The following is a 27,824-nucleotide window of genomic DNA, read 5'->3' as shown; positions in this document are numbered from 1 at the left end:
GGTTTATGTTTTCTGTATATTACATGTATCACTTTCTTTAAACTGTTTAATTGATTACGATTTTGAATGCTTATTTCACGTCATGTTATATTTTTGGTTTATTTTTTAAGAAAAATTAAAACCAGAAGAACGTAATTTAAAGTTTTAAACTCATTTGATTATTTTATATGTTTTATTTCCTTTTTCACATTAAAAGAAAACATCATTACGTCTTACATTTTATTGAATCGCATGTAAAGTCTGCAGCGAAGCCCGCAGTTGATTGGCTTACAGAACGTTTAAATCGGTCCTTAGAACATCCGGTCACTTCTATGTCCACAAGGGAACATGAACCGTCCCTTTGGCACGTCAACGATTCCGTTCCCCTCATACACAGCTTTCTTTATTTTCCTCTTTACAATGTCAGCTTTTGTTTCGGTGTCACACACCAGGTCGACGTAGGATGCCATGAACTTCCAGTCCAGTTTGTTTCCGTCCATTTTCTCTGTAACATGACCCACAATCAGCCTACCGTAATTTACACTGAAAAGCTGAGCTTGTTAAAGATGTTACGGGTAACTTACGGTACACAAGTAAACATTTGGACAAGGTAAAGATCGAAAGGAAAATACTTTGGTAAAGTATTTGTATGAGCATCCGAACAATTGGTAAACAAATTAATGGGAACTTTTACCGCCAGTTTCCGTAATTTCACTATTTTTTAAACTCTTTTAATAACATTTTAAAACAAAATATATTATCGTGAGTTCTTCCAAACTTTCTCAACATATTATATTTACTTCCTCATTGAAAAAATTGTTTTGGATTTTTCCATTGATGTTTGAGAATATCAGTTTGAAAAACCAAAACTGTATTATTATCTATCGAAAATGAAGCGGCGAAATACCATGATGTATAAAGAGTAATATAAACGAATGTACATACAAACACAAAACAATATATATATACATATTACGATTCTGATAGCGTAATAAGGTTTACATTAAAATTGCAATAGTTATATTTCACTTTTAAATAAAACATGTAAAGAGAAGTAAAAGAACACCATTTGCGCTACATCTCCGTAACGAATGGAAAAATATAAATAATCCATGAATTGTTGGCATGAATTAGACATACACTCTGTAAAAAGCCATTTATTGTCCCAATCATAACTTCTAATTCTGCTCTGTCTGCATTTTAGCAGAATGAAATATACTTGTACAATCCGGAAGTCTCCCGTACGGATTGTCGTCGGTTTGGAAGTCCCAGAGATGGAAGGTATCCGGTCCACAGCGGTAACTCTCTTTGGCAGCGTGATCGAAATCATATCCATCTTCACACGACAGGCTACAGTTGATGGCATCGTCAGAGGTGTCCCATAGACAGTCAAGGATAGCGTGTGCGGGAGTTGTCAGATTGGTACATTCTACGAAGACAGTCATTTCATTAAGATAAAAAATGGCGGCCATCACAAAATATTAAAGGTTAATCTCGCATATATACAGGATCTTAAATGAGTGTTCATTTTGTATGAGACTTTATAAAACGATTCGTAGACTTTTTATTGGCGAATCTGGTAAAGCCTTGTGCAAGCAAAACGTAAAACGTCGACTTTTATATCATTTAATATGAAATAAAAATAACTTCAAGATATTTTCATGACATCACAATATAATTTCAACCAATAATATGCACTTCAAGTTATATCACAAAGAGTCACATGCATAATTATGACATGGGCAAAGTCACCGGATATCTGGCAGATCATTCTATAACTCTATAATTCTATAAGTTTACATCGCCTGTGGGACTGCGCTGTTTTTGTAAATGTTGTCAAGATGTATTACTTGTACAATTTTCCAAAAAAGCATGTGTCGTATTCGATAGCATTTCCCTGACAATTTTTCCCGCCATTATCCGGAGTGGGGCTGTTACATAGCCTCGCTCTGGAGGTGGTTCCTTCTCCACAGGTTGTAGAACACGTCGTCCAATTACTCCACACGCTCCATTCGCCATCAACTATCATTAAAACGGTTAGAAATTAATTAACATTAATTACTTATTGTATGTGAATAAACAATGTACATCATCACAAGTATATTAACGCCGAAATATTGTACATATTATAGAGCTTTAGTGTTTGTTTTTTTAGACATCTGATACTATTTTCACGTTAAGCTCAAACGTGAACAAACATTTTAACCTATCGCATTAACCACCTGCGTGATTAAGAAACATAAGGTTTTGTAATTGAAACATATTTTTTCTAATTCAATTAATAAAAAAATAAAGCTGAGGATGATGTAAGAACAAATTCATACCGCTTGCGATTTCACAAAGAGTTCCTTTGAAGTTAACATCACAATGACACTTGTAACCACCAACACCGTCAACGCACGTGGAGTTGTTCTCACAAACATTGTCAGTACAGTCGTCAATGTTGATTTCACAGTGATCTCCCCTTAATCCAATCGGACATTCACAGCTGTATGTGTTCAAACCGTCTAGACACGTACCACCATTACATGCATCAGTGGTACAATCGTCATGGTCTGGTGACAGCAGAATATTTAATTTTACCTTAAAGTCTTCATGTTCATTACAAAGGCACAATATGGGATATAAGATATTTTATATATATATATATCGATATAAACATGAATGTTTTAAATGATTTAAACTAAGCTCTAGGTAATCAATGTTATCAAAACTTACAGCACGTTTATTGGTATCCACATATATTTGTAATAAATCTAACACGAAAGCTCTGAATTACCGTCACATTCACTTGGTATTTGTAAAAAGACATGGTCATCATCGATTGTCTCGAATTGTTTCCAGCCTAGTATATCCCCTCGTGTGGTACTGTGGCAATGCGAGGTCTCCTTCACTATCGATCTGACGTCACGATGTTGGGACCATATATTTAGTTGGGATAAACTGCCTACAAAATCTCCTTCTGTAAACAACAAGAATCAGTAGACTGTAATCAATGGTTTTCAATACACATAGCAAAGAACATACCATTGTAAGACTCACACATGCGATGCCAAATATATAACATGATGCATACTTAGCCTTTTATCACAATATCGAAAAAGTAAAGCATGAAGAATTGTTCTAAAATGTTTTAGATACTGTATTAAGAATCGTTCAACATACAATAGTTATTATTCATTAGCCAACTTAAGGATGGTGTGTGCGGTAATGTCATATGTACAAATTTACATAATTACATGTCATTTCACGAAGATGTTTTTTGTAAAATTCAAACAACATTAATTTGACTGATTTATTGATAATATATAATATCAACTTTCAATCAACATACCAGCTACAACAACTCGCGGATGGTGGTTGATAGAAAGAGCTGATTGGCTGTGTGCATGGTGCTGGAGACCAATCACCGCTGAGTCCACATATAACTTTACATCTGACTTGTTCACGTGGACCACAATGGTGTGCCACCTAGTGTCATTTATAGTTAGATCTGATGTCGCCTTAAATCTGAAAAAAATGAAAAATTAAGTACTGTATTGAAAGATAAATGTAACATAAAACCCCGAATAATAATTTGATAACTCATTTAATTACAACATCCGAAATGATAATATACAAAATATTTAAAAAAGAAACAAAAGATAGCGAAAAGCTAATCATATCAGCAATCCTTTGATACTGTTTTTGCTCTTGGATCAAGATTATTTAAATCCGATATGGTTACGAAAATCGAAGCAAAAAATGATCAGTAATTTAACAAAACATGAAGAAGTAAATTTAAATATTTCAAAAAAAAAATAAGATGATATAACCATGCGTTTCCTGATGGTAACAGTAAACTGCATCACCGACAGCATCTACTATTTAAGTCAAAATCTAAGCAAGGGGACTATTTCAAATGAGTATCGGCTTCTTAAATAAAATCGCCTTTACTCTTGAAAAAGCGACTAATATAAAACAAACATGACACATTAACTTACCTATTTCCTTCGATCTCCACACTACTTCGATTCAATGCAACTTTAAGTTTTTGGTCTGGATATATAACCTTTATAACTGACCCTAACTCAACATCGTCCTGTATCTTTATCCAGAAACTGACAGTAAATCCATTACCTCGGCTTAAGGTAGAGGTTAACGGATGTACAGCACTTCCATTATTACTTGTAATTACAAGGTCAAAATCTGAAATAATCGTCATGGGTTTATTAGTAAATAAATGACAAGTGAGTTCGTAACATAAGTATTGTATTTGATATAAAAATGCATGAAGCTTTTATAAAATCAACGTTGCTTCCACAAATGGTAAATATACTGTAAATCAATTCATTTTTGCACGTGACTAAAGTTAGCGTTTTTAACGGCCAATTAAAATTCGTGAAAACAAATAGCCGCGAAAACGTTTCAAAATCAATTCAACTTAATTTGAAATTTCTGAACAAATCAAATAACTTTTTTGAACTATAAATGGCGAAATTAAATCGCTGTGAAAAATAAAAAAGCGAAAATACGTCACCGCGAAAATCAATTGCTTTAGTTATAAGCTTAGGTCTTGTTTTACACCTACAGGAAAACATACTTTACATTATATCTAGACTTTTGTCCGGGAAGATTTTGTCATTACTGACCTTCACAGCTCGCCTCAGAAGTTTCTCCTTCGTGGATGTTGTACGAGATCCCGGACATGAAGAACACTCCGTGGAACCATACGTATCTGTGAACGACCCAACATCACACAGAGAACACGGTGGTAGTCCGCTTATGGAATACGTCCCAGGCTACAGGCAACTGCAGATTACAGGTATATAGGATCTTACATTAGTGTACATTTCATGTGAGATTTTATGAAACGAGTCTAAGAAGTTTTCATTTTTGCGAGCCGTTTATGGAATACGTCTCGGGGCTACAGGCAACTACAAATTTCAACATAAGGCATTCGTTTCCTACATTTCCAAGTTTAATTGTGCGATCTTGCAGCAACACAATCATACCATATAAAGATAAAGCTCCTAACTGGCCACAGTTAGGATTGGCCAGTTAGGATTGAAGAAGACAACCGCATGGTCGCTGAAAGCTACCCGCCAACAGATTTGTTATTGAAAGATTTATGTTGCAATTATTATCGCATAAATCTATGTTTCCTTTTCGACTTAACCTCACCGTTACCCGAAATTCTTAATAGTATATTTATTGTTTGTATCTTGACCTAGATATGATCTTTGATTTGCATTGCGGATGCTGTTTTGACAGATGACACCACATAGATCACACAATGTCTGATCATTTTTTTTTTCTTGTTGGGAACTTCTATACCAATCTTTTTTGTTTTGTTTTATATAAAAAAAATCCTATTATACTACAAAAAGATTAAAGGATTATTTAGCATTACACAATAACGTAACAATACGTTATGCAAAATCAGTGATACTACAGCTTCCAAAATAATCTCAAAAACACCCGTACTTATATTCATTACCTTCACATTCCGTTCCTGATTTTGCCCCTTTATGCCGTGTAGTTTTGCCAACTGGACACTGAATACAATCGGTCTGGGCTGCTGCTGGTTGGTACTGACCAGTGGGACAGAGAGGACATTCCTGTATATCTTCATCATAGAAGGTTCCAGGTGGACACTCAACTGGAAAAAATGTTAGGGCAGTAGTAAAATGTGGAAGGGTCTGTGAAATTGTAACTAAACATATGTTAATCCTGTAGTAATCATATGAGATGTGATTTTTGGTATGTTTCATTGATATACGTATTATTTGTATCGTTACACATCCTTTAAAAAGAGAAAGGCTGGATGGCGGAATCTTGATGGTACGTAATAAAAATGTTTGCTCTGACGATATGACAGTGTGTCCATATTATCAACAGCAGAAGCCGACAATTAAAACAATTGCAGTGTATTGTAAACCAACTGAGTTGAATGCGATAGATTAGATTTCAAGACAAATAAAAATCCCGAAAATAAATTAATGCCAAAAAAGTAAGAGGTTAATTTTATGTTTTCGTCAAATAAAACAAGAAATACAGTTTTGGATTAAATGGCGGCAGAAAAAAGTAGGAGGTATAATTACAATGGAACCTTATGACACTACATCGCAAAATGAAGACGTCGTTGAAATAATTTCGTTCACAGTATGTATTTGCCAACATACCACAGGATTCGCTGGCCTCTGATGGAATGGTTTGGCCTTCACAAACAATCTGTAGAGCATCACTATGGACGTCCTGAACGATGAGAGTATGATTGTCCAACTGTAGATCCAGGGAATCGTTTCCCTCGCGAGATTTGACAACCCAAGACTTAATCTTCTCGTTTAACTTGGCAAAAGAATGGTTTCCGAAAGCATTCTTTGTAGTTATTTCTATGTTAAAATCAATGGTGATACCGGCGGATCGTTTACCAGATTGTATGCCACATTTTACCTACAAAGTCAGATTTCTTTATTTAACACATGAACAAATATAATTATATTGCGAATCTACAAATAAAATTAGGAGCATTAGGCTAAAACGTTTTGACGAACATTTTATGATCTGAACATTTTCACTAGAATGCAAAATCTTTTTACGAATAAAATAAGAAACAAAATACTCTAAACGATGGTTTTTTTCTAATACATTGATATGTCCTGCACCTTTATGTGCATTTTATCATAAATATCTAGATGTTAATAGCATTGGAATTATTTCATATGTATGCACATTGTAGGAGACAATGGTAACTTATTATGTCGTTTTCGGTTAAATAATGACAATAATGAATTAAACAATGTAACCACCTCAACATTTCTAGGAGAACAGCTTTCCTCGTTGATGATGCATGCATCTTTGTAGGATGACTGGTTCAGAGCCTGTATAAACTGCTGTCGGATGGTATTAGCAACAGTGGTATTACTACAGTCTCCATCAAAATAATAGTCCATACTTAAGCCAACGATTGCTTGATGACTTGAGATGATCCCTATGCAAGTCAAATGATAATAAATTTAAATGAACTGATACAAAGGATGTGGATATGTATGCTTAATGCAGATTTGGGATAGGTCCGATATTATTACATTCACATGGATTTGAATAAACTGCTTTGATAGATTTTGAATAAGATTGTATTAATGACAATATGAAAACAAGAAATGCAAATAGTATACTATATGAACAATATGCAATTATTGTTCCTTACAATTAATTTTTCAAAAATCGTTTCTTTTTAATGTGTATAATGGTATTTCAATATGTCTTATGATTATTTGAATGTAACTTCGTTTATGAAATATTCCTTTTTCAAATGTATTTGACTATACTTTAAAACATTATAAGGGGTGTACCTAATTATGATCGCCATACTGTCTTATCTTTAATAAAGTATTACAACGTACGTGCGCAACTAGGCAGTATGGATTCGGGTGTCCATTTCCCAGTATTTGTACCACACACATACATGTCTGGGAACTGATAACCTACAGGTACATCGTAGCCTTTTCTACACAACATCTGACAAAACTGTCCTCCCAACCAGTAATCACAAGCAACAGCACCATGTGATGGGGGTTCCAGTCGATCCTCACAAAGATGTTTGGCTACAAATTCAAATCGATAAGGGGATTAAGAGTAGTATCATATATTTGATGACAAATATTCACAAAGCCTTAAATCCAAATTAACTTCAGGATTTGATGCTACAAACTAACAAAACTAAATGTCTAATAATCTCTTTTTATGCAACAATTTCTGCGTTTGCCACACCAAAGTGTTACGGTGGTTAGACCTATGCACATACCTTCACTAACGTTCTCTTCACTTCACTTTCTTCACTTTTGACATTTGGTTGAGCTCTCGCCCTTCTATAACAGTGGTGATAAGGGAGTGGGACGACTGGTTCGCCCGTTGTCAGTATAATGTGACCGGGTGCCGTGTGTTTTCTTGGTGTCTTCGGTGGAATGCTTCAATGATATAGCATTCTAAAAAGGGCAAAAGTTGCACCACACAAGAAGACACAATACGCACCCTTTACTTATAACTATAATGAAACAAACCACATACCTTCACAAAAGGGTTGCTGTGAACCCCATCTCCAGGACACGTACTGGCCATTGCTGTCTTTCTCACAACTCGCTTCACTTGATCCATTGATCACAGACCCGTTTGCGCATGTAAAGTTGCATAAAGCTCCGAACTTTATTCCGCCTTCGCACGTCACCGTTTGTAGAGGCAGACTATAGATTTTCGGGCATCTTAAAACTAAAGCATGCAGACAGAATTACTCATTCGGAAGTTTGCGTTGATATTGTTGTACTCTATGTTAAAATGCTAGACTTATCATATAAGGACGTACCCTAAAAACTTGATAATAAGCCGACTTCGCAAATAAGCCGTACTCGAAAATAAGCCTGTAACTACCTACGGGAAAACCATCTTGAAAATAAGCCTGATTCGAAAATAAGCCTGTTTAAAGTAACTGACGGAAATCGTATACAGGTAGTCAAATTCCACAATTGATGTCATCGGTTTCTTGACAATGTATATATTTTTTTCTATAATCTATCAGATAAATTTACAAAATGAAACCCATAATACTTGTTAGCAATAACTGTGTATATAACATATAATAACGTATATAATCATTTGGTGCAATTCGATATATGTTCCAGAAAGAGTACTTGTACTTTTATAATTCATTGATATACATTTACATTAGCAGAGATACAAAGTGTATACATCCAATTACACTGTATACATGGTATAAGTACATTGTACATATATATGTTACAACACAGTAGATAGATCTTGTAAATTTGTTTTAAATATCACGTGTTACAATTTTACTTACAGTATATGATTTCTAAATCTGCGTTAAAATTATAAGCAATCAAACGTTAGGATGTCTTTATAGAGTGGCTCGTAGTCCTCTAAACAATAGAGCAGCCAACACTAGATCACTGCCTATTGTTTGATTTGGTCAGGGTATCACACATTCACGCCTGAACGCACACACCTATAGTTCAAGATATACGGAGCGATACCTCGGTATGCTTGCTTACATCACCTGTAATCTGACTAACGGGGATGGGATATTCCGTTTTAATACGAAGTCAAATCTAAACGTAATTGTATATAAAAAAATAATAATTGAAAATAATTCAAAATAAAGTTTAGATATATGTTCAGTTTCTTGTATTATCTTTGCCATTGTTATAAAAAATAATGACTTTTTACTGTAAAAATTTAATTGAAAACGTAAAAGTAATAAAGAAATCAATAAAAAAACTCGTAAATAAGCACGCAATTTCTTCTTATTAAAGAAAATAAGCCGCGTCTTATTTTCAACTTTTTTTGTATTATCCCCTGTTTGAATATGCAGAAGTAATGACATTGTTTGAAATTTTATGTTGGGTTTTAGGTCATCAATGGATCGTACCTTTCATCACAATCTTCATTTGACACTGCAATGCCTTATTGCCGGCACTATCTGTAGCATCGTATGTGACGAGGTATGATCCCGCCTTCAGGTTGTTCATGTAGTTATCTGGTCCAGCCGTTTGCTGTAGTGATATCCTTTTGTCAGCATTATCAGAAACCGACGGTTCGTTCCACACCAAACGTCCAGTGACACTTCCACGGTCAGCGTATCCGTATATCGCACCATTACAGTTGGTTATTACCGGAGGTAGGATATCTAGTAAAAACAAACAGCTTTGTTAATAAAAAGAGACACTAAGTATCCTGACGTCTCTTTCTGACTGAATGTTGACTGATGTTGATCTATTTTCAAATATTATTTTCCTTTTTGTTCTTTTTGTCTTATCGTCAAATTCATGAATCAGAAAATGTTCTTTTATCAAGTAACTGCCGCGCATACTGAGCAATAACTACTGCCGGACAAACTGGTGCTTTATCCGTCGATACGAAATGCTTTATCCGTCAATGTTCATGATCATGTGAGTTTGTTTCATGTCTGACGGATTTTTTTTTTCTATCAATGGATAGTCATTGAGTCGCGCCAAACGTGACGTCACATTTACCGGAACGACGTAATATGTGGTGTCAACTTTTTCTTGGCTCATGACAAAGGTATGTAATGTAAATAATTCGTTGATCTGGCATGATAGTTTTTATAAGTATTTCCATGTTATTTTAGTGAAAGTACACTCTGAACCTTAAACACTGAATTACTAAAACTGTTGTAAAGGCACTTATATATTTCCCACAGCAGTAACAGAAATTACACATTCATATTTGGTCTAGTGAATGATTTTTTCATGCACTCCAAAAAGAAGCGTCTGGTAACGAGCAAAACCGAGTAAAATAACCGATAATTTGACTTTATGGAAATGGTTGCGAGATAAACATGATACACGGTTATTTTAGTGTCTTACAATGCAAGGTTTATTTTGGTGCGAGACACGGGAAACTGAGATGACGAGGCCTTGTTAAGTCATCTCACTTAGTGAGTAAAAAATATGAATCCTTTAATACGACTTTTCCTTAAGATAGCTATATTACCAATACAGGTCGGTATGTTCCCTCTCCATTGTCCCGATGAAGTACACACTCGAACTCTGGTCATGCCTGGCCTGATATCGAAACCCTCACCACAACTGTATGCACATTTGCTTCGAAAGTTATTACTATCTGAACATTTTATGGCCATTCCAGGTGGTGATATCAGCTTTTGACAAGTCACGGCTATAAAAGAAAAGTGTAGCGCACATTGATTCATTTCTCAAAATGTCGTTATGTTGTTTGTTAAATTTATTCTCATTAATAATACCTTGAGGTGACTGACATTGATCTCTTGTATATTTTCACGTCCAAACGTTTTAGTATTATTGAGCAATAAAAGAAAACTCTTCGCATACGTTACGTGCAATTAACTCTATTATATATTTAAATCGTATCTAAATAATCATTAAAATTGAACATATCTAAATAATGGTATAAATAGTTGATAATGTACTAGAAGAAAGCAATGCCTTATAGCTCGCGTACGTACTCTCGCAAGTTGGTTGGCGTCCTGTCCATGTGCCTGACGCTGTGCATCTTATAGATCTTTCCCCGCGGAGTATATGACCTTCGTAGCATCCAAAGTTACATAGAGTCCCTTTCCGCATCTCAAAACTTGTGTGGCACATGTACCATCCATTCCTTATATTTGACAGATCAGGACATATTGGAACTAAACAAAAAGTGATCAGATGTGTATCATAGAAATGTACATGAACAACAAACGTCGTTGGATTAGAGGGTCTGACAACATCCCATTAGGGGTCACGTTCTGGTAATCTTTGGGTATGGCCAATCAAATTGCTGCTGCCAGAATCTTGACTGGGGACTAAATAGTTTTAAAAAGAGTGTACACAAAAAGAGAACACGAGTCTACTTAAATAGATAGAATAATGAATAATAGTTCAATTGTTGTGAGTCCGGTGCCAGGTTATCTTACCTGTTACATGAATGTTAAATGAACAACTGCCCATGTTTCCATGTCTGTCTCTGGCATAGTAGCTGATGGTAGTTTCGCCTCTGGAGAACTGCAGTCCTGGAGCAGGACCGTTACGTGAAGGCCTTAAAGAAGAATCCATATATGTAAACCATCATACTAGTATCCGTTTGAATTTCTTCAAAGTGTATTTTGTGCTTGATCTATTACCTAACCATTGAACAATTGTATTTTGTATAAATATTGTTAAATGTTTAGTATGTATATTACCTAGGTTAATATTTTAAATATTTTAATTAGGTGTATAATATGTAGATGTCATTTTTATTATCTATCATTTAATAGATGCGCTATTCTTATTTCACAGATATTTTGCAGTCCCTACCACTTTCAATATAGTGAACATGGAACAGACAGACTAATAGAATCGTTCATCTTTCATCATTTTTCACCACCTTTGGTGTGAGACAGGAGAATCTCAACACGAGGGTTAGATTCTTATGTTGCCAAAGTCAGTCAGTGCCAGTGATTTTATAAATTTCACCTTTTGATCTATGAAGATTATTTGGTTCCATCAAACCTATGAGTTCAGAGGAAAGATTTTTGAAATTTTAGCCAATTTGACCCATTTTGGCCCCGCCCCTCTGGTCCCTGAGGGTCAGCTAGGACCAAGATGGATATGGTCTTAAAATGCTATTTCAGGCTAATATGTCTAACCCAGTTTGACTCATGTCCTATTAAAAGTAAGCAAATAATGTTCATAAATGTGTTTTTCCTACATAAACTATAGTAAATTTGACTTCCTCCCCAGGGGAAAATCTGAGATCCAAGGGCCATGAAATTCACAGATTTTGTAAAGGGCCTTACGACCTCTCAATCTATGAAGAGTATTTCTTTCCAACGAATCTGTGAATTCAGAAGAATGATTTTTGGAAATTAGCCAATTTGACCCCTTTTGGCCCCGCCCCTTTGGCCCCTGGGGGTCGATCAGGACTAATATGGATATGATGTTCCAGGGCCATGAAATCCACAATTTTTGTAAAGGGCCGTAAGATTTTCAACTCTATGAAGAGTATTTGGTTCCATCAAATCTGTGAATTCAGGCCCTGTCCCTATGGCCCCTGGGCGTCGGCCAGGACCAATATGGATATGACGATAAAATGCTATCTCAGGCTAAAAATTCTTACCCAGTTTGACTTATTACCTATGAAAAATAGGCAAGTAACGTTCATTAATATGTTTTCCTATATAAACTAAAGTAAACTTAACCCCCTTCCCAGGGGGAAACATAAGACCCCAGGGTCATATAATTCACACATTTTGTAAAGGACCTTAAGACTATTCCATCTATGAAGAGTATTTGATCTTACCAGTTCCAGAATTTCAGAAGAAGATTTAGCCTATTTGACCCCTTTTGGCCCCGCCCCTAATCGTTGTCTAACATCTATATCAATTTTCCTAAACGTCTTATTTTGATGCATTGAGGAAAAAACAGAAACGGACATTTATTGCGTATTGTAAAGTAGTTAAAATAATATCAACGGAAAGTTTTCATTAAAGCAATAACTACCTGATGGAATGGCCGTTGTCACTGGCCATGGGTTCGATCCATGAAACAGTCGCGTACTCTTGCAAATCGTCGGAAATCTTTCTTATATCAGGTGGGCATGCAATTGCAGGGGCCTCCTTATCATCTAAGTTAAATTAATGCAAATTATTATATATAAAGACATGTTAAGGTAATAGTAATCAGTTTAGCATTTCATTGATTTTAATATTTACTTTTATCCTGCAACTGTCCCGCATACTTATTGATAACTACTGCCGGATAAATTTATGCTTTATTCTTCTATACGATTGCTTTGTCTGTCAATGCGATTCACGTGAATTTGTTCCATGTCTGATGTAACTACTTACAACATGATCATAAACTCTAACCTGAATGTGTAACCTGCGATATGTAAAATATTTCCTTGAATTGATACTTGATTGAATTGTAAATTAAACAATTCTATGATTTTACTGTATACATGTCATATTTTCATACATGTTTAAGTCACATAAATTTCTTTTTTAAGTAAACACAATGGAACTATTTTGTAATTACGCAATGATATCTCTGTGGTTCAGGGCAATAAATGGATATTTTACTGCGCGGTGAAGCGAGCGTTGCCCCAGCCCGAGAAAGGTAAACAAACGGCGGCTCGGACTGTTTGATTTGAATGTTATACAATTTTAATTGTTGCAGGATAAACAGAATACACGGTTAGTATCGTATAACACAATGGCCATTTTGGTGCTCATCTCGGCTTTTCTAAGTCTTCCAGCAAAATAAACCTTGTATTGTAAGATACTAACCATGTATTCTCCATTTATCAACCAATAAAGTTTAAAATGACATTGTCGTTTGTAACACCGCTTCTGTGTAATGATTTCATAAAAAAGAGTTACTAAGGAATTTAGAATTTTGTCTTTAGTAGGTTAAGTTATTATTTATTGATTTAAAAAAACAATTTGATAACTGAATAAATCGTACAAGACATAGAAGTTGTGTCAGAGATACATAAGGATAAGATATGTAACGAGATATAAGTAAATGTAATAAACTAATTACTGAAAGTTGAACAGTTCATTGTTTCCTAATTTATAAAGGTGAATAACTCTCCAAACAGGAAATAGAATAATAAGGATTAATTTGAATAAATGTTTTATGTTATGAAACAATAACACAAAATATGATTGTACTCTTACCATAATCCGTGTCATATTATAAAATATATTAAGCTCAGGCTCCGACAAGAGTCTATTTAGAGAACGTCTAGTCCAGACGAGACACGTCTCATGTTCACGTAAGCCTTGGAAGAGGGGATCAAAATGGTAATGAGCCACCATGTCTACAAGTTTCGGGAAGACTTACACCACCAATAGAAGGGGGGTCCCATTGGTCTTAAATTATCTGGAGCGTTGGCCTAGGTCCATATGATTTTCTGGTACCGACAGTTCAGGTAGAAAATAGCAGCAGCCATGGTGTCAAATTTCCATAACCACCAGGTGACCAGAACCTTGTTGTGGAGGCGTTACCACCAGGTAGTAGGTTTGTTGAGAGCAAGATAGTGATTGTGGATGAATAGGTGGATGGGGATGGAATAAGACCGGCAGATGAGAGGACGGCGCAGATAATTAAAGGGTTGCCAACTCAGTATGCACATATACAAGAATGGAGGTTGACTACCCCATGATTTTGGATTTATGCCGTTGCTCGACATTCAGGTCCATATTTGCGACGAGGATAGGTCTGTGGACGGGAAGATCTACAAGAAAGCGGTGTATGTGGTACCTGAACTGCGCCAAGAGCTTATAGAAGATCTGGCAGAGATGATGCTCATCTCAGGATACCCAAAGTCTCTCAGGGCCAATGTTATCATTGCTGCCCTCAGAGGCTATGCCAATCAGGTATCCGCTTTCGAGCGCGGTGATACGCCCCTATATAAGCCTAGATCTTGGAAGGAGAATGAGCGCAGGTCTAGGAAGAACATGAAAATGGCATCGTGGTTTCGACCAGCTAACACCATAATTTTCGTACCATCAACTCCTGGTGCCAGACGTGTACGCGGTCTAGGGGCCCAGAGTTGGCGTTAACATCAGGGTGTTTGAAACAGGTGGGGAGATGATCAAGCAGCAACTTGTTCGTACTGACACTAAATCTGGTGATGAGTGTCAACGAGGGGAGTGTGTGCTATGTCAGAGCAACCCTGGTTCTGGGGTTGGTCCATTGGACTTCCGGTACAGTGCGCTGTACAAACCCACATGCAAAATCTGTGACAAGCACAACAGAGTGGATAAGTATATTGGTTAAACTGGCCGGAATGCCTATACACGGTTTCAGGAACATAGGCGCCAAGTAGAGAGCGGTAATCTCTCTAATGCTCCGGTTACGCACTTGCTCGAACAGCACCCAGAATACAACGGTGACATTAGAAACTTCAAGTTTGAAGTCATCAAGCCCTTCTCCAAGCCACTCGAACGACGACAAGTATCAGAGGCGGTCGCTATACACGGATCAGTTGCCGACAAGCTCCTCAATTCCAAGTCGGAATGGGAGCAACCTGCCGTAGAGAGATTGGTGATCACTTTGGAACCACGGCTGTGAACAGCAATATGTGAAAGGCAATCTGATTAAAATGCAGATTCTTATTACAACTCCGGTGAATAGAGGATCTGACAACGTCCCATGGGGGTCATGTTCAGATGACCTTTTTACCATGTGTATTTAAGATCACATGCATGTTCTACACCTTGATGCATCAAGTGAAAACGACATTTCCTATCAGTGTACCTATATAAGGTTAGCTATATTGTGTTCTTGGGGCGAGATGACTACATCACTGTCAAAAGTTTTTTTGTTTTTGCAGGCAGCAATTTGATTGACTGTTATCAAGGGTTACGTGAACGCGGACCCTAGTGGAATTTTCTCGGATCCTTTTATCAAACGTGATGGTAATTGGAATCTAAATGTTATTTGATTGATGTGATAGGCACTATGTCTGCAGCATAGTGTAAGGTACGAGTTATCTCAAAATAATAACGCACCCTTCGTCGATTTTCAGACATTTCGACCGCAATTTTGAATTTGTTTTGACTGCCACCTTATCACTGATAAAGTGATACGTCCGACGTTTCGACCGCGCATGTGATTGCATATAATATCCCATTTGATACGTCAGTTTACTGTATATGTCTATCTGGCAAAATATCTTGTGATTATAACTGTTCTTTAAACAGACTGGGGGTGATTTAGTTCACATAGCATGTTGTGTCGAAATAACCCGCCATAAACATTAAGCGGGTCTAGACATTTCGGACCTACATGTACATGTACGCACAATAGATGTAAATTAAAACTGTAAACAAACATGTAGACGAACACGTTGTGTTAGTGTTATTTTGGACTGAAGAAGGCCCTATAGTGGCTGAATATATATTCCATAGAGATGATTTTTTTTATTTTCCTTTGAATTTATTTTGGTCTTTTATTTCGGATTATTAATATACTAGCTTTATACCGTTTTTACCTTATTATGATATTAAAAAAGTATATGAACGTTAGTCTTTTATTGCATAGAACATATTCCATCTGAGATACCTAAATTTTAAGTCTAATTAACACACTTTACAACAATTATGCACCATTGTTCAACAATAAAACCTAAATTCTATTAACCCCAGACAAAGCAAATGCCTTTTCAGAAAGTGAATTAAATTTTGGTATATTGACTTAAAACTAGGGTCATTTTTCATAATCCAATTTGCGTTTATTAACAGTATGTTTGCTTCAGTTATCGGTCTTTTAATCAAAAGGCTAGATTGATTATCGCATGCATTCCTTAACAAACATACCTTCAAAATAATATAACATCTGGAATAATTTCGTTTCTTAGACGCATAACGACCAAGAAATAATTTTGTGACGCCATCAAAACGTGTGTGTTTCACCTTTTGGTCTAACACGCTTAAGATTTAAAAAAATGATACCTTTAACATGTTATGATATGGTATCATATAAACAAAAGCACATAAAGCAACTATATTGATCTATAATTTTTCAAATATATATCTGAAATGAACGAGCTTCTAGGAAGTTTTAGATGAACGTAAATGATTTGATTCAACGTTATTTCATTAATACCTTCTTCTATTCAAAATGTCTCACTCTGATATGGTTGTGTATCGAGAAGATTTTTTATGCATCAAATTTCCTTCAAAATGCATCGATCATCCGAATGTCATCGTTTCCTGCGTCCAGTACTACATGTGAGAATAATGGCGCCATCAAATATTCGCTTTGAACCATACACAAATTTTAAAAAGACAATCTTCTTTTTATGTCTATTATTACGCTTTTACACGTAAAATAGAAAAGGAAATGTGGTAGGTGCAGTTATTTTGAAACGTTTTGATAGGTTATCTCAAAACTTTATAGATATCAAGTAAAAGAGGGGTATCACTTTGGGTCGTTTTATGGCCACTCAGTGATAAGCAAAATATTTTGCATAAAGATACTTTAGGGTCAGCTGCATATTGTATGCTAATCAGAATATCCAATTTTTTTCTGCTCTCATGGTAATTTCAGAGGTCAAAGGTCAAAGGGTGAAAATTCACATTTTCATAGTTTAAGTCCTACTTAATTAAATATTAGAATAGGGATAATATTTTTGCTGTTTTTGCATGTAAATGTTAGGTTTGTGACGTTCAGTTAGGACAACTGAAAAAGTAGGTCAAAGTGACCTAGTTAAATATTTGTTCTATTTTAGCATTAAAAACTTTAATATTTTTGCTGAAAACTAAGATTGTTCAACAATTTGATAGCTTGAATTTATTTCATTTCAACAAATTTTATTAAATAAAGGGATGAGACAAAAGGCAAGCATTCACTGAAGGTAGAACGTTAGAATTGTGTCTGCTGCCCCAGTGCATGATCGTGAAATAATTTCGAATCTCCTTTATGAAAAATTAGGATCTTTCATATTAGATATGCTCTATTTTTTCAAAATGGCTTATACATGTTATGCGGATGTCGATATATAATATCTGAACCCGGTGTTTGCTTTTTAGACACACCGAGACATAGTGACGTCACAACTAGATTGATATTGCGCTTGTGAACTTCATTGTCATCGTCTTGACATGAACATCACAATACTCCTTTTGACTTTTGTTAACGAAACTCTTTATCTAATTATAAAATTGAGAACTTTCGATCCGGTCAGAATTTGTTTTATTACACCTCAGGCGTGAATCATGCATTCTGATTGGTCGAGAGATATTTAGCATTTCCCGCTGTCACTTAGCAGTAAGCATTAGAACAATAAGAGACAATAGACACATTCATAGCAACCCCATATCAACGATTGATAGCGTAATTTTGACTGTGATAAATACTGAAGTTTTATTTCATGCTAATTTCATCGTAACGATACAGGTATGTCACTTAAACATTTGATATTTTAATATGGACTTGTAAATTGATGATTTAGCTCCCTAAAAGCACATGTCGGCCTACAAGAGAGGGATTAATAGAATTTGAAAAAAGAAGATTTTTTTACTTTTATAATTAAAAATACTTCCAGTTCTGCAACTTTAAAAAAAGTGGTAAAGTTAGAAAGTTTAAACCTTAGACAGACGGAGAAAAATGTGTAAAACACTTAAACAGTTTTCATGATGACAAAAATAGCAAAAGTTATAGACCATACAATGTTAACAGCCCGAACAAGATGAGGATTCGTTTTTTTTTCGACGTTATCTTTGTTTTTTTTGAAGCGACGCATCCATATTTTGTTTGAAGCTATTTATTAATACGTTTGCCAAATTAGTCTGTTAACCAACATTTGTTTTTCACACAAAGTCCTGAGCTTTCCGTTTATATCTTTTCTTTTACCATTCAAACGCTATGTTTTTATCATCAGTGATAAGGTAAACGGAAGGCATACAATTACAAGCGTATTCGTGACGTTACTTATGTTGTAAACAAACGACGGGACGAAACACAAATTCACTGGGATTTGCTCTTTAAAAGAAAAACATTTTAACAAATGCAGGCAAGACAACAAAAATATACTTTCTGAATGCATATTGTAAATATTCTTTTTTTTTTTTGTATTTTTTTATTTTTTGGGTACAAAAAGCATTTACATATGATATTCAATATTCATTATTTAAATCGTAATATTCATTTATAAACTTTGAACTTCTCTAATACTGTAAACGAAGTTATTTACAAGGGCTGCTAGATATAATGCACTCTCAAGGTGTTCATTGAAAAAAACAAAGTTTACTCTCTCTGTAGATATGTATATATGCTTTATATATATTAATTAGTTATTATGTGTTTTCACATATATATAATACTCGACTGGATTATATCAAATCTGAAAAGGGAAAAAAATATTTGCCGTGTAGATAAAGTGGTTTACAGTACCAGGTATTCCCTATACAATATGATAGTAATTTTCTTGAGTTTTAATTGAACGATTAATGACAGAAATTTGCAAGTTGCATTTTTTTAGAAAAGCAAAAGAAGAGATTAAGTAAAAAAGAAGAACAGTAGAAAGAACTGAGAGAAGGAAGAAGTGGCAATGGACTGACAAGGCTCATTATTCTCAATGAGATTTATAAAATCATATGTAAAAAGATTAGATACCACACCAAGATCATGCAAAAAAGAAATTAAAGTATATTAAGAGAAAAAGTTTAAGAAGTGACATTATTCTAAAAAACTTTCCCATTTTCTCCACTCATTGACAAATTTCATAGTATGTGTTTCACCCTTGGTGGTTGCAATGTATTTTTCAGTCCTGTATATATCCCTCAAAAGATTTTTAAACGCATTCATTGATAAACCAATTTGGAGACATCTAGCACTATAAATATACTGCTTTAGTACTAAAATGACAACATTATCTGTAGTATTTTTACAATTAGAGAGTCCAAAAATGAAAGATTTCTTATTAAACGAAAATGGAATTAAAAGCATCTCTAATATGGATTCAAAATTTGATAGGAATAACTGAACATTTTGACAGTCCCATAATGTATGAACTATAGTCTCAATTTCAGTTTTACACTGATAACAGTAAGGAGTGTCTACAAGGCCTATTTTAAACAGATATGAATTTGTGGTTAAAATATACTGATAAATTCTAAACTGAAGCCACTGCAATTTTGTGCTTCTGGTACTGATAAAAGGAATAATGTATTTTTGTCTCCATTTTTGATTGTCAAAACCAAAAATATCATCCCTTTTTTTTTTTCCTGTAGCAGCAATAGTATTCTGGCAAAGTGCCTTATAAAAATCACTTGCTCCTTTTTTATGCTTAACAAATATTTCTAAGTTTTTTGGGATGAATGGGTAATTTAAAATCCTATTGGAAATTTCATCTGATGAGAAAGTTTTTTAATGGCATTGATTACAACTTGATATGTAAGAAAATCTGTATGCATACTAAATTTCTGATTAAACTCATATAGACTGTAAAACACAACATTTTCACTATTTTTTATCATATCATTCATGACTACAACACCCTTCTGAAACCATTCTTTATAAAAAACTTTTATTGTTAATTTTTATTGATTTATTATGCCAAATAGGAACTTTAAGAACATTATCATTTTTTTTTTAATATTTTCAGACTTTAAAGTAAGTTTACACCAACTTTTGAAAACATCTTTCCAAAACAGGTTTTTACAGTTTTGTTGACATTTTGAAATATAATTACTACCACAATGTAAATATTCTTTTTTACATTGCAATTGTTATAAAGCGGTACAGTATGAAAGCTGATATGTTATTTTACTGCAGACGGTGAGTTATTTTGCTATGGAAATTAAAATGTTTCAATAGAATACAAATACTTGAAAACTCGGCTTCGCCTCTGGTGACAGTTATATCCTCGGGGTGACACTAAGTACTGGTACCCTCTAATGCAGATAGTATTGATATAAAATTAATCATAAATATCTTTTATATTTGAACACATCCTTGAAAAATAACACAATGTCGTATATGCTAATAAGTTAGTAGTTACCTGATATATATACGAAGATCTATGGACATATGCATTGTACGAGTATAACGGCATATACAAAAAATGTAGGCTTAAGAATAGACCACTAATTCATTTGTTGATCAAACTTATGAATGGTGTTGTTATTATTATTATCATGTCACATAATTTTATTTAAACATTTTGTAGGAGATTCTAGTTTTGTTCATTTTGATTGCTAATTTTAACATCGAGAGATACTTACGATGTCGTCCTCCACATAGCGCTCCAAGTGTTGCTGCGCATGCTACTCCCTTGATAATGCCTCCAAAAAATCCGCCTATACTGCCCAAAAATCCTCTTTTTGCCCTCACTAATTGTTCATGACCATGCCTAGTTTGCAAATTGTACCCTATATAATAAAACATTATAAACTTTCATTAAGTAGACATCCATTTCAATGTATATTTAGATTATATATTTATGTGTGAGGCCAAACACAAAATGACATAATTAAACATTCTGTAATTACTTCGAGAAAATAAACATTAAAATATAAGGAATTTATTTAAAGTTATATTTCATGCTAATTTCACTGTAACGATATGTCGCTTAAACATTTGATATTTGAACATGGACATGTAACTTGATGATTTAGCTCCCCAAAAGCGTATGTCGGCCTATAAGAGAGCTGAAATCAAGGGATCATGTATTCCTGGTTTTGAATAAAGCGCCTTCAATCACCGCCATGTTCAGTACTTTCGGGTATTGTTGGAATTCCGAATCGTCTCACGTGACTGACATCGAAACGACCTGCACGTGGTGAGCCAGGTAACTAGCGTAAGCGCACACGTGTTTGTTTACGTTTTCCTTCTGGCTAATATGAGCAAATCATGCTGGTATATGTCCACAGAGTACATGTTTTGTTTATGAAAAATTGTTGACATTTTCTCTTGGTTTCACAACTCGCGTGTTACTTCGAGATTGCCGCGACGATGTTCGGAAGAGTTTGGAATGATTCGGCATCTTTGGAGCCTATTTTATACGTATACACGTTAAAAAGATTTTTTATTTTTATAATTAAAAATGCTTCCAGTGCTGCAACTTTATAAAAAGTGGTAAAAGTAGAAAGTTTAAACCTCAGACATACGGAGAAAAGTGTGTAAAACACTTAAACAGTTTTCCCTATGACAAAAAGAGCGAAAGTTATAGACCATACAACTTTAAATATTTACCTTTTGAGTGAGATAAGGACCAAGTTCCGTCGGAACATGATTTCCGTGTAGTAAAGGTTTCATTGGCACATCGGAAAAAACAAGTCGACCCATCTACTGCGTGCGTTCTACTGATGTACAGTCTGCCACTATTATCAGTACATTGCATGACATCACACAAATCTTCATTTTTAATCATGCATTTTCCGATCTGTATAGTGCAAACAAACATATGTTTTAATACTATATCCGATTCTCACTAAGAAATAAATAAAACTACCCCCATTCCTTGAAGAAATTAAAGAAAGAAAGCATGTGTTGTTATTGCTTTAATGAAAGTGTTTTTATTCATTTGTGTTAATTGTTATCCATGGGTGTAGGAAGGGTTGGATTTTCTCAAAGCGTTTAATTAGTACATTGATTCCGGATAATGGGGACTGAATTTTAAACACTAGGATTAGGGTGGGGGAGAGGGGGATGCGTGGGGAAACTAGGAGAGAGATGGAAAATGTCAAGGTCAAAAACTATTTTTGAATTCATTGTTCATAAGATTTGAATAGCCATGATTGTATAAAATATTTTGCGATATTTTTGTATTAACATCAACAAAATTGTTACTTTATTTTCTACTAAATCATTAAAACGATATTTTGTTCTATTAAATACGTTTTGTTTTCAAAAATCAAAATCTAAATATGTCTCAACACATACAGTGTCGTGCCAAAAGTCCTTCACATTTTTATGACGCGTCGTCGGTCAATACCAGGAAGTAATTACAGGTTCTTTCCTCGCGATTTAATAATTGGTACTAGAATCGGAACTCTTTTGTGTTGTGCAAAATGTAGTGCGGGGGTTATCTCCCATATCTGTCAAATTCGCGTGGGGCTATTTTTAGTGTTGTAGCAGACGTCAACAATAATGAAGGATGGTTCGCCGGGAATTGACATTGGCTGAAAAGGAACAAGTGAAACAAGACGGTAGGAAAGTTGTAGACATTGCCAAAATTGTAGGAAAAGTGTTGAAATAAAGCAGCGAAGCGGGCGGCCAGATTAACAAGTGAACAGGGGGATCGACAACTTTTTCGCCTAGTAAAACATGATCGTCGGCAAACATTGACAGATTTATCTACACAATTTAATTAATTTACTCCTGTTAAAGTTTCAAAACGTACTGTACAGAGAAGATTACATTTTGAGAGTTATTCTAGGCGGTCTGTATGTAAGACGTTGACGACATCGGCAGTTAACAGGAAAAAAAACCGAGTTGAGTGGTGCCGTAGACATAAAAATAGGACAATTTCTGAAAAATTGAACACTTTAATATTCTCTGATGAGACACAAGTAATTTTAGGTACTGATCAAAAAGTGTATGTGTGGAGAAAAGCCGACGAGAAATGGCGTCCCGAGTGTTTGGGGATCAGGACTGTACGTCACGGTAGTTCCCGTGTGTTGGTGTCGTTTTGAGGGGGTGTTTGTGCCTTCGGAGTAGGTGTGCTAAGACCAATAGAAGAAAATTTAAATACAGATAGGTACATTGAATTATTAGATCAAAATCTATGGCCTGCTGTCTTGAACTATTTTCCTGATAAGCCTTGAATATTCCAACATGATAACTGTCCTGCACACATGTCGGAACGGCCCAGCAGTGGAAAAAAAACAGAAAACAATATTAATTGTTTAACCTGGTCCGCTAAGTCTCCAGATATAAAACATTATAGAAAATGTATGGAGAATGATTCGTCTACAGCGAATGCAACATACTATTAAAAGTCACAAAGAACTTATCGATACTGTAACTCAGATTTGGACTTATTTTACTCCGGGGTATATTGCTGCGCTACATACAATGTTACCGAAACGAATCCAGGCTTTAATTAAGGCAAAGGATCATGCAACAAAATAATAAAATTTCAGGTAGGTGTGCTTCATGGTTTTTGAGTTATATTTCTTTAAAGTTGCAATATCCATAATCGCAAAATGACGAAAGACTTTTGGCACGTCACTGAAAAGTGTACGAAGTATTGCAAACACACTGTTGTAATTCTATGCAGACACATGCGTCATAACCTAAAAAAATAAGGTACCGAAGAGTACACTAGCGTATTTTAGTATATCACGTGATAAAATACTAGATTCTGATTGGCTACTCACATGGGTGCTACATCTGTATTTCCAATAGTGCCCGGGGAAGCGGGTGAGGGTACTATGTCTTCCCAAGACATCACCCTCATATGAGACCCGTTTTCATGTCATCGTAGAAGAAGCACGTCAAACGACACCTCGCAACACTATCTGCATTTTCACACCACGTTGTTACATTAACATATAATGTAGTACAACATATGAATTGTCGCAGAAATCTGTGTTTCTATAAAACGGGATTCAGCTCCATGAAGATTACATGTAAAAGTAGATCAATATAGAGCAAGAGTAAATTGTCTTCTGTAGAAGCAACATTTGCTTCCATCCCCGCACACAACAGCCTGTCCGCAATCTTGACATCTTGGTCGAAGCGCAACGTGATAATGACGTCCTGTAATGGTGATGTCACAATACATTCACGTTCAATTTCGTGCCACTTCAATAGTGCCCATGTGTGTAGCCAATCAGAATCCGGTATTCTGTCACGTGATGTAACATTGCTTATTTCTATTGTCTCGTGATGGGATAGTGCCCTCTAAATCAGGTCATAACCGATAAATATGAGGCATAGCATAATTATCTTCTGCTGAGAATTCTGCTTAGATTTGATAAAAATACTAGTTATGCAATAATGGGAATAATTCACGCACTACGTGATACCCGATAACGATTGTGTGTTTCTATTTGTGATGAACCGATGTCAGAAGATAATATCCCGTTCTAATGTCATTTCAGCGGGAAGATTTTAAAAGGCTACGTTCCATCACCACTGTCATACGGCCATGTCATTAAGGTCGTAAGACACAATAGTAATAACACAATTACGACGCCACATGTAGCTTTGACGTCATAATCTATATATCACATCGCATGATTGTCTCAGTAGACGAAACGTCATATCCAAACCGGATTTCTACTGTTTTATATGGAGACGAAATTTAAATTTTGACTTATATTTGTATTAATAAAAGTTATGTGATAAGTAGAATCTTACACTCGTAACTATGTTATAGTAAATTTGTCAAACTCGTTAAATAATTAGTTGAAATTTGAATATTTATTGAATATTATACTCGCTTGATAAATTTCATATAACATAGCCACTCATGTAAGATGAAAGAAAATTATGAGTACTATTCAAACTTGATATCACTACCAATAAAAATTATAGTCATTAGGTCATTAGTAGCAAAAAGAACGTTAGACAAAGAACGGAATTGTCTAGATACTAAGAAGCTTACTGAATGTCCTTCATCGCACAACTTCAGCAAAAGATATATCAAAGCATAGTTCGGGCACAACCACTAGATTATTTCAAACAAAGTAGACAAACAAAAATGATTTTATCAAACGTCACAAGAGCAAGCTTTTTCGGAATAAAATGGAAAGCAAGAGTAAACAGTAAATGTTTTTAACTATTTAGTGGCAAATTTTACACATCCTTTTTATGAAATTAGAATAAACATCGTGATTAAAATGTAAACATAGAATGTGTTGTGTCGGAGAGGTCGGGCATTAATTATTTAATCGCAATTCAGTTAATCATATAGTTTGAGGTACATGTATGTTTAATCACAACATTCCTGTTATTCAATATGAGTTTTATGACTGTTTGAAAATATAAATAAATACAAAATACTTTACTGCCATTTGTAATATTATGGATAACTTTAATATTAGATTAATGTAAAAAAAAAGTTCCTTACCGCTTTGTGAAAGATGATAATGCTCAACGCCAGTGTTATCAGTGAGTGCATTGCTGTAGGTTCCACGGAAGACGGCTCGTGTATCCCTACCTGTACAGGTAAACACGTACCTTTATTCAAAAATTGATAGACAGGTGTGTGTCCATGTAACATGGTATTGATTTGTACAAGACTGGATTACACTGCTGTATTTATGTTTTGTTTTCTCGACAAATCGTATAACAATAGTTATGGTTATTTTTATGGTATGCAATACTTTACTAATTTCTATAAAATAATTATTAAAAAAACAGTATCTGACCAATTCGAAAATACCTGTACAAATAAGCAATTACTTCTTAATCGAAATATCTTTGCTCGAAGTTACTTCTCGAAGCCTTCTCTGGTTAAATATTGGTGCGTTTAAATTATGCGTTTCTTTATGTTCAATAAATATTCGAAGATCGAAATTTTAGAGGATTACTTCGAGCCCATAACACAGCGGTCATTTTGTCTGTATGCATAGATCCTCAGCATTGGAACACCAACGTGATTGGATTTGAAGCCATATCGATACACAGACAACACTTTAAAATATAGATATCCACTAAAGGTGATTTATAATCACATACCTATATAAATGCATGTTTTCACAAAAAAATCTTGAACTGATTGGCTACACAGATGGGTGCCTGGGGAAGCGGCCACTATTGAAGTGGCGCGATATTTAACGCGAATGTATTTTGACGCAACTATTATATGACGTCATTATGACGTTACGCTTCGACCAAGACTTCAAGAGGGCGGACAGGCTGTGATGTACGGGGGAAGAAATAAATGGTGCTTTTCTTCTATTCATTTTAAATTAGCATAACATTTCTGAGGAGTACATTCTGATGAAGATGTAGAAAAATCACTTAGTTAGAATTGAATAATTAACAGTTATAATCTTATTGATTTCCGGTTTTCATTATCGGAATCGGGTTATAGTTGGTAGTTATAAAATGATGCACACCTCTTTTTAAAAAACGCCATTCATTTGCATGATAACGATTTTTCCAGTTTTCGCTGCGAAAAAGTAAATAGTACAACTCCGTCCGATTGCGAAAATTATTTTATATATACTGATAGACACAGGATCAATTCAAAGGAAATTTCATCGTTGGTTTGACAAAATCAAACTAACCAAAACTAAATTTTTAAAAAATACTTTAAAATCAAAACTCAACTAAAACTGATCAAAATGGATAGACCATTGGTTTCCTAACCTCGTATTTTAAAATATATCGATCCATTAATGGATTCATAATTAAATTAATAAAATTACACAATTGAAATAACCAAATAAAATAAAAATCACTTTTAAAGATGGATAACAAACGAAAAAAAAGTAATAATATTTCCAAACAAAACAAAATATTTAATTCATATACTGTTAAAGAATAAATGGATAGACACTTTAAAACCAAAACTCGTTAAAATATACTGATAACCAAAACTAAATTAATTAAAATAATACTGAATCAATTAAAGAATAATGGATAGACACAGGAAACCAAACTAACCAAAAAACTAAATTAAATTAAAAATATACTGATCAATTAAAGAATAATGGATAGGGACACAGGAAACAAACTAACAAAAACTAAATTAATTAAAATATACTGATAATTAAAGAATTAATGGAATAGACACAGTAAACAAAACTAGGACCAAAAAAATTAATTAAAATATTACTGATCAATTAAAGAATAATGGATAGACACAGGAAACAAATCTAACAAAACTAAATTAATTAAAATATTATGATGCAA

At 34.6% G+C, this 27,824-nt stretch overlaps 2 protein-coding genes across 2 annotated transcripts in view; one reads left to right on the top strand and one right to left on the bottom strand.

Moving 5' to 3' along the window:
• LOC138323711 (sushi, von Willebrand factor type A, EGF and pentraxin domain-containing protein 1-like) overlaps positions 1-27,824 on the top strand; it is a 102,304-nt gene that overhangs the window by 40,917 nt on the left and 33,563 nt on the right. The gene's annotated exons all lie outside the window — the stretch shown is intronic.
• On the bottom strand, positions 240-26,134 carry LOC138324175 (sushi, von Willebrand factor type A, EGF and pentraxin domain-containing protein 1-like). Its single transcript, XM_069269255.1, has 22 exons — positions 26,032-26,134; positions 22,206-22,395; positions 21,236-21,382; positions 12,999-13,122; positions 11,432-11,553; positions 10,982-11,164; positions 10,492-10,674; positions 9,407-9,664; positions 8,032-8,229; positions 7,368-7,568; positions 6,771-6,952; positions 6,144-6,414; positions 5,459-5,620; positions 4,855-4,895; positions 4,607-4,760; positions 3,963-4,167; positions 3,314-3,489; positions 2,759-2,941; positions 2,311-2,534; positions 1,830-2,001; positions 1,199-1,408; positions 240-484 (listed from the first exon to the last, which is right to left on the bottom strand). The coding sequence occupies exons 1-22, from the start codon at positions 26,080-26,082 to the stop codon at positions 291-293; spliced, it is 3,831 nt and encodes a 1,276-aa protein (XP_069125356.1). The 5' UTR covers positions 26,083-26,134; the 3' UTR covers positions 240-290.

The sequence above is a fragment of the Argopecten irradians genome, chromosome 5 (assembly GCF_041381155.1).
Source record: "Argopecten irradians isolate NY chromosome 5, Ai_NY, whole genome shotgun sequence".
Lineage (NCBI taxonomy): Eukaryota > Metazoa > Mollusca > Bivalvia > Pectinida > Pectinidae > Argopecten > Argopecten irradians.
The sequence above is the reverse complement of the archived record's forward strand: the minus strand, read 5'-3'. Positions and strand labels throughout refer to the sequence as shown.

Excerpts from the sequence above, each read along its gene's own strand:
- LOC138324175 (XM_069269255.1), bottom strand. The coding sequence starts at position 26,082 with ATGCACTCACTGATAACACTGGCGTTGAGCATTATCATCTTTCACAAA. Across the intron at positions 8,230-9,406 it reads AATGAAGATTGTGATGAAAG|TTTTAAGATGCCCGAAAATC; the intron begins GTACGATCCATT and ends TGCATGCTTTAG. Across the intron at positions 4,168-4,606 it reads GAGGCGAGCTGTGAAGGTCA|ATTTTGACCTTGTAATTACA; the intron begins GTAATGACAAAA and ends CGATTATTTCAG.